The sequence below is a fragment of the Sphaeramia orbicularis genome, unplaced genomic scaffold (genome assembly GCF_902148855.1).
Source record: "Sphaeramia orbicularis unplaced genomic scaffold, fSphaOr1.1, whole genome shotgun sequence".
Taxonomy (NCBI): domain Eukaryota; kingdom Metazoa; phylum Chordata; class Actinopteri; order Kurtiformes; family Apogonidae; genus Sphaeramia; species Sphaeramia orbicularis.
The window spans coordinates 46,535-53,631 of NW_021941706.1; the positions used below are offsets into that span (position 1 = coordinate 46,535).

At 41.1% G+C, this 7,097-nt stretch overlaps 1 protein-coding gene across 2 annotated transcripts; it reads left to right on the forward strand.

Moving 5' to 3' along the window:
• Positions 1-1,157: 1,157 nt before the first annotated feature.
• Positions 1,158-6,502, forward strand: LOC115416847 (ubiquitin-conjugating enzyme E2 E2-like). Of its 2 annotated transcripts, none has more exons than XM_030130729.1 (3): positions 1,158-1,367; positions 3,697-3,880; positions 6,432-6,502. In XM_030130729.1, the coding sequence occupies exons 2-3, from the start codon at positions 3,705-3,707 to the stop codon at positions 6,484-6,486; spliced, it is 231 nt and encodes a 76-aa protein (XP_029986589.1). In that variant the 5' UTR covers positions 1,158-1,367; positions 3,697-3,704; the 3' UTR covers positions 6,487-6,502. The 2 variants fall into 2 exon arrangements, with proteins under 2 accessions (XP_029986589.1, XP_029986587.1); XM_030130727.1 differs by having other exon boundaries at positions 1,165-1,320.
• The last annotated feature ends 595 nt before the right edge of the window (positions 6,503-7,097 follow it).

Below are 7,097 nucleotides of genomic sequence, written 5' to 3' on the forward strand. Positions count from 1 at the left end.
CAAGAAAATATAAACCAACAATTCTAGAATAAAGGATCACCAATGAGACCTCCTATCTGGGTGCCAATGAAAATTCCAGCTTTCAGCTTTGCATCACTTGCACCAAATTTTTCTTTTAGGAATTGACAAAATCTAAATTTTAGTGACGTAGAATTTATAAAACTAAAAGCCGGGTGTGAAATGCTGCAAACACTAACAATGGACTAGTGCACAAGTTAAAATCCTGATGGTTGAGGACATTTCAGGTGGATCAGACCAGTAAAATAATTACAAAACCTATAATTAATGACAACTCCAAATTTTTTGTCTTTGTTTTAGCGTAAAAAGTAAAATTCCATGAAAATGTCTTCATTTACATACTATCCTTTCGCCAAAAATGGGAAACGCATGAATAACCATGTTCAAACTGAAATGTCTTTTAGAATAAGTGCAATTTCAACAATGTTCTGCCTGTTACTAAATGTTTGGTGTATTTGTAGATCTTCTGTAATCTGTACATTGTAACTGAAGCATAATATTGTTCAAATTGCACTTGTTTTTCTTTAAGAAATTTCAAGTTGCTCATGGTTGTTTGTGTTAGGCTATTCACATTTTTAAAGGCTGTAAACATTTTCACAATAATAATATAATACATCAGTTTTATATAGCGCTTTTCTAAGTACTCAAAGACGCTTTACAAAAAAACAACCAAGGGACAAACATACATCCAATGCAATCCAATACATACAATGTAACTTTTCTTTTTTCACTTTAAAACAAAGAAAAGTTTATTCACAGGTTATTATGTTATTATGTTACTGGTCTAGCCCATTTGAGATCATACTGGGCTGAATGATGAACCTGAACTAGAAGGACTTTGACACCCTGATCTACAGAATCAATAAGTGATCCTCCTGAATTAATTTGAAGTGATGTGTAAATTCTCTCTACAGGAAAAAGACAACGACACAAGTTCCCAGCTCCGTAGAAAGACACACTGGCGACTCGAATGAATCGTAGAGTTAAGTGTAATAAAAGCCGTGACATGAGTGTGATATTGGAGATGTTGGATTGATCCGTCAGGCTGCAGACTGCTCGGCCTTATTCAGGATACTTCTCTCACCAGTGCAGCCCGCGTGCACGAGCAGCGCGCGCAGACAAGGGAGCGCGCGTGGAGGCGGTCCGGGGCTGCCTCAGTTTTCTGTAATCGCTTTTCTGCTGCTGCTACCTCCAGTTAAATAGCAAGGACACGGGAGCGAGCAGACGGCCGTGTGAGGATATACTTTTTACGGTACCTTGGGATTACGACGCGGAATTGCAGCATCGACGGCCAACCGACAGGTAATATCGACACACGCATTCTGCCGCCGCTCGTAGATCCGCGAAAAGTAAAATGTCCCGTGAAAGTGTCGTTTTCCAGTGAAGGAGGAGGAGGAGGAAAAAAGAGGGGGGTGGATGTGTGGGACGAGCCTCCCTTTGTGCCGAGCCAGGGTCACTGCTCTTCACCGCACAATGTGGACACTACAGAAACGGCGGAGGGTCCTGCCGTTGTCCCCCCGCCGCCCGGCCCTCCGCCGGGGGGACTGTCCTCCATCAGCACCCGCCGTCGGGCTGCTCCAGGACGAGTCCGCCACAGACGCCTTCTCTGCGTATTTTCATTGAGTTTAAAAACGCAGAGGCCTAATTTTGCTTGTTTTTTCCTCTCTTCTATCTCTGAATCCCCCCCCTCCTCTCACAGCACCGAGCCGCGGGTCCTACTTTCCGCCCCCCGCCTTCCCTCCGTCCTCCCCCCGGCCTTGTAACGTTAGCTAGCTCTGTAATGATTGTGATTGCTTTTGTAGGACGGCTCGGTTTCACCCCCCCCCACACTCCCACCTCCCCTTCCACCCCCCCACCCCCAAGAGTCGACCCCTATTGTTTTTCATTCTCGCCAATGTTGACTTGCCAATCAATAAAGTACCGTTTTATCTCCCGAACATCTCAACTTATGTCCGCGGTTCTCTTGGGGCTAACGCGTCTTCACGCCGACCCGGGCATCAGTCGAACCGGGTCCGACGTCCCCATCATCACCGGGAAAGCCGAGCTCTCCGCCACTTCCACACTTGTCCGCTCCACTTCACTGCTCACTTATCTGTTAACGAACAGGTTTTTGTTTGACTCATATTCCAGATTATATGTGTAACACGTTTATTTAGTTTGTGGATAATGTTCAATAAACGAGGCCAAAGCAGATGGTTTCCTCTGATCTGTCACCGGGGTGTGTGTGTGTGTGTGTGTGTGTGTGTGGTACTTCAACGGGAATTCAGATTTTAGAGCTGCAACTAATGACTATTTCATGGACTACTGTAACGACTAGTCGACTAGTCAGATTATGGACTGCAAAAAAAGAAAGAAAACAATGGATCTTAATTCAGTGTACTGCAGCAATAAAATACATCATCCATCCTTTAACAACATTAGGTGCACAACAGTTAAGATGCATAACAAAGTTTGTTAAACAGATATTCAGTATTCAACAAACATTGCAGTGGCAATAACACCCCCCCATTAGACAAAAGTGCATTTTGTGCAGAACAATTCCAGTGCCTGCCAAACTTTGTTAAACAAAGCACTAAATACTCAAGAGTTGCAATCAGCAATCAAATAAACATTTTTCCTTAAACAGGGGTGGATGACGTCACTAATGAGCTGACTAATTTTGCTGTCAACTGGTCGACTAGTCATTGCAGCCCCGTCATCTTAATGTGCTAATTTGATCATTCTATCCCGCCCATTTATGATAACATTAACCCCATACCTTCGTATTATTCTGTATTTGTTTAAACCCTGGCAAGCTCTTATCTCTATTTCATTCATTTATTAAGAAATTTCAGGTCGTTCATGGATGTTCATGTTACTCACAATTTTTTGTGATGGGATAGTTGTAAACGTTAAAATCAACACAATGTAATTTTACTTTGTTTGCACTAAAACAAAGAAAAGGTTATTAGAGTAGAGGTAGATGTTATTGTGCTACTATTTTACTGGTCCGGCCTGCTTCAGATCATATTAGACAGTGTGTAGCCCCTGAACTAATCTGAGTTTGACTCCCTTGTTCTCAATGAAAAGCTTGAGCTCTGTTTGACTTTGGATTATAATAGTTAGTGTTGCAGTCAGGACACTGAAAACAATCCCAATGTGTTTTTGGACCATTATTGGTTGTTGTCACAAATTTGCATCCTACCAAAGTGTCTATTTTATGTGCTACAGTCAATTTAACAATCTCCATTTCTTTGCTTGAAAGCAGTAACATATTTTTTGATATATACTTGTATTTAAATTCAGGGATTAAGGGGTTAATGGTAGGCAGCAGAACCCCATACATCCTTGAGTCTTCAAACAATTCACCCTAGTGACTATAGATCATTACAGAAATGGCTTATTGTCTTACTTTCAGCTTTATGAAGCTTTAATTCACAGTAAAGTGTGTTCATTCATCAGCTCACACCACACATCTGTCTTATCCATGTCCAGTTACACAGTCATTCAATTAAACCCTTTGGCTTTCATGAAATCAACCCAATTGTCTGAGGTGACACAGGCAAGCAATTTGACATTATCATGTGTTTATTTGCTCACTAGAGTGGAAAAAAAAATTACCTCCTTTCACATCTCAGATGGTAGGAGTGGAGTTGTGACTGTTCATGGAAGTTATTTTTTCTTTTCTTTTTCTTTTAGGGCCCACGATGTCCAGCGAAGTGCAGAGACCGGACGACAGCCCCAGCACCAGCGGGGGCAGCTCGGATATCGAACAAAGAGAAACAGTACCACCGGAACAGGAGCGAGAGCAAGCACAGCCCAAAAAGAAGGAGACTAAGATCTCGAGTAAAACTGCTGCTAAACTTTCAACTAGTGCCAAGAGGTAAAAGCGGGATAAAAAAAACCTGAATATGTGACTTGGGAGTGTTTTACACAATGCTTGTTTGTTAAACTAAGGGCCTCTCCACTCGTGCCCTCAGTGGTGTGAAGTTATATAAAAAGATGATAGTCCCCCCTGGCATTGTCACTTCAAACATCCACGCTGTTCAGTGTGACATTAAACCCACAGAACGAGGAAACTCTCACATTCACTGCACTGCACTGAGGTGTCAGTGCTGTCATTTGGAAGAGGTATTCCTTTCCCACCGTGTTTGTTTAAATGGCTCCACCAACACTACTTACAATCCACCAGTTTTTGCAGTTATTCTAAAAAAAAAAAACGCAATGACGGGATTATGCAACGCACCCAGCAAAGGTTGGCTGAGGCCGCTGAGTTCTTTTTATAACCACCACTGATGTTATGAACATCTCCCCTTTTTGTATGTGTATGATTCAGTTAAAAGCAGCCTCTGTGAGGGCCTTAAGCACAACAAAAGACAACAAAAGGAGAGGCTGCACTGTTGTCTGAAGTATGTGCTTATGTTAACTTGACTTTAGCAGCAGTAGCAGCAGCGTTTGGATTCAGTCACCCTACACAGTCTGAATCATCGGTTTGCACGCTTAACTGCTGCAGATTCTTACAACAGTCATATTTAGCCCCATGCCTCATCTGCCTTTTAGTTTTGTTTTCATGGCACAGACACATGACTATAATAGAAAAGACTAAATGAATGAAACCTTTTAATTAGGTTGTGGGTGATATATTTAAAAAAATGTCATTTAGATACACATTTTCATCTGATTTGACAGTGATTATTAAACAAATGTCAACATGTAGTTATTTCTCTCCAGTTTAACCCTTAAAGACCCAGTGCTTTTGTGGCAGATCTCAAATGAATTATTCTCCCTATTTAAACTTTCTTAAGTGATTTATCACCAGTTATTATAGTATTGTCTGCTGTATTGTCTTTTTTTCACTGAAAATCATGTATTTTCCTATATTTAATTCACTGATCATATAGGTGTTCATAAAAGCTCAGATTAAAGTTGATGGTTATTCTATCAGAAACAGAGAAAACTGAGAAAAAGGTGACTTTTTCAGCAGTATATCAATAACTGAACATAAAACAAGTGTTTTCATCCACTTGTAGAAGATGACGGGGTTTCCATGTCACTAAGGAGCCTCTGAACATCCAAATGGGTCATATCTGATGACCATGAAAAGATGACAAATAGCGTTTTACACCAATTATTTACATGTATTGATAGAATTAGTGGATCATCAGGTATTAAACATTTTAGATCAGTAGATGGTTTTGGTTTATGACAGATGTTTGGGTTATGGGTTAGAACAAGGCTTTTAAAGCTGGTTACATCCAATGTTAAACATTACCATCACTTCCTTGTTTGAGGGTGGACCATGTTAATATGCCCTTAACTAAGCAAGCAGCACCATACGACTGCATATCATCCCCATCCCTGTCAAATATTAGTAGCACTTATTCCTGTTAGTGTAGTTTCACTGATTTATCCACTGACGGCAGATGAGTCATATCAGTAGGTGCTTTTGGTCACTGGTGGATATTTGGGTCTTTATGAGTTACAGTATGTGATGCAGATGTTTTTGTCCTCTAACAATATGAACAGACAAATTGCATTTAATCAGATGATTTCCATTCTGATTTGGGCCACATCCATATTTGGCCAAATATCACATATAGCTGAGGTTTGTTTTTGTAGTGTGACCTCAGCCTAAATTATCACCTCTGACTTCACTCCAGCCTGACAGTTGGGATAAGTTTTGCTTTATCCTCAACCACATCTCTGTTGTCTGCTCTCAAAGCTTCCTCTTTCACTGCACATCATCTTGTAAATGAAACGGTAAAAGCGCTGACTTCAGTGGCCTCCATGTTTACTTCAACAGCGTGGCCGCAGGTGACACTGTGACACGATTATGTCATACCCTTTTGAGCATTTCAAGTCAGTTCAGGACCGTGACCTGTTCCCACTGGAGTCAGTTATTGGCCACATTTACAACAAGAAAAAGACACAAAAATCCACTCTGAGCAATATGTGAATTGTGCACAAAAGCTGACAGAGTGAATGGAACCTCAGCTTGTCCAGTCATTGTTTCACTATCACGGCTTTGTTTTAGTTTGAATCATGTTTTGTCTTGAATTATTTCAGTCGATCAGATTGAATTTTTGGACCGTAACTCCTGACTCTCCTGGAATCATTTATTGACTGTTGCAGTTTTATAGCCTCTGATACAGACAACAACCCTGTGTGTATCTGCATCATGTTCCCTATTTATGCCTTACACCATTTTTAGAATATACTCCGTGTCCTGCAGCAGCTAGATCACAATTGAACATTGTGTTGTTAATATAAACTGTAGTTCCTCATGGTGAAAAATGTGATTAAAAGCTCATTTAATGTCTTCATAATCTTGAAACAACATGAACCTCTTGTTGTACACAAATGACTTTGGCTCTCACACTGTAGAGATTTACACCCCAGGCAAAGATTTGAACATGAACCTGTTTGTTTTCCAGGATTCAGAAGGAACTTGCAGAAATAACACTAGACCCACCTCCAAACTGCAGGTAAGAAGATTTTATCTTTTCTGAGTATTTCTTTAATGAGTCATAAGCCTCGAGCTGTAATGAAGTTGAAAAATGTGTTTTTTTCAAGGCTCCTGCAATAGAAAGGCCACACTGTAACGCACCTGCTTTTGTCTGTTCCTGTAACGCTGATGCTGTGTGTGTGTGTGTGTGTGTGTGTGTGTGTGTGTGTGCGTGTCTGTGTGTTTGTGATGGTAATCTCAGGTGTATTTAGAGTAAATCTGGACCATTCAGATGTAGTTCTGCAAAAAGCATGCCGCAACCTCGGTTGAAAGAGCAGCTTTTTTGTGTATTATGTTTTCACTCAAATGGTGGAGAATAAGCGGCAGTGTGACTTTAAACCCCTGTTTCGATTCTCTTGTGGTTCCCCCTCTCTCTGTTGGGGATTTACCACAGACAATGGTTATTGTGTGCTGCTGCCGCGGCTCTCAGCTCTTTGAGGAAGAGATATGGTCACGAGCGAGTGGCGCACCGCATGTACATCAGTCTCCTGACGTGAAAAAAGGCTTGGGTTATGTAGCGCAGCCCTCAACGACCAATCTATGTAATATTTTGCATCATTCAGTATGGGGGTCCGGACTTGATTTGATTCTGGAG

Bases quoted from the DNA above. Each gene is read 5' to 3' on its own strand.
- LOC115416847 (XM_030130729.1), top strand. From the start codon at position 3,705: ATGTCCAGCGAAGTGCAGAGACCGGACGACAGCCCCAGCACCAGCGGG. The intron at 3,881-6,431 runs GTAAAAGCGGGA...TTTGTTTTCCAG, and splicing joins CTTTCAACTAGTGCCAAGAG to GATTCAGAAGGAACTTGCAG.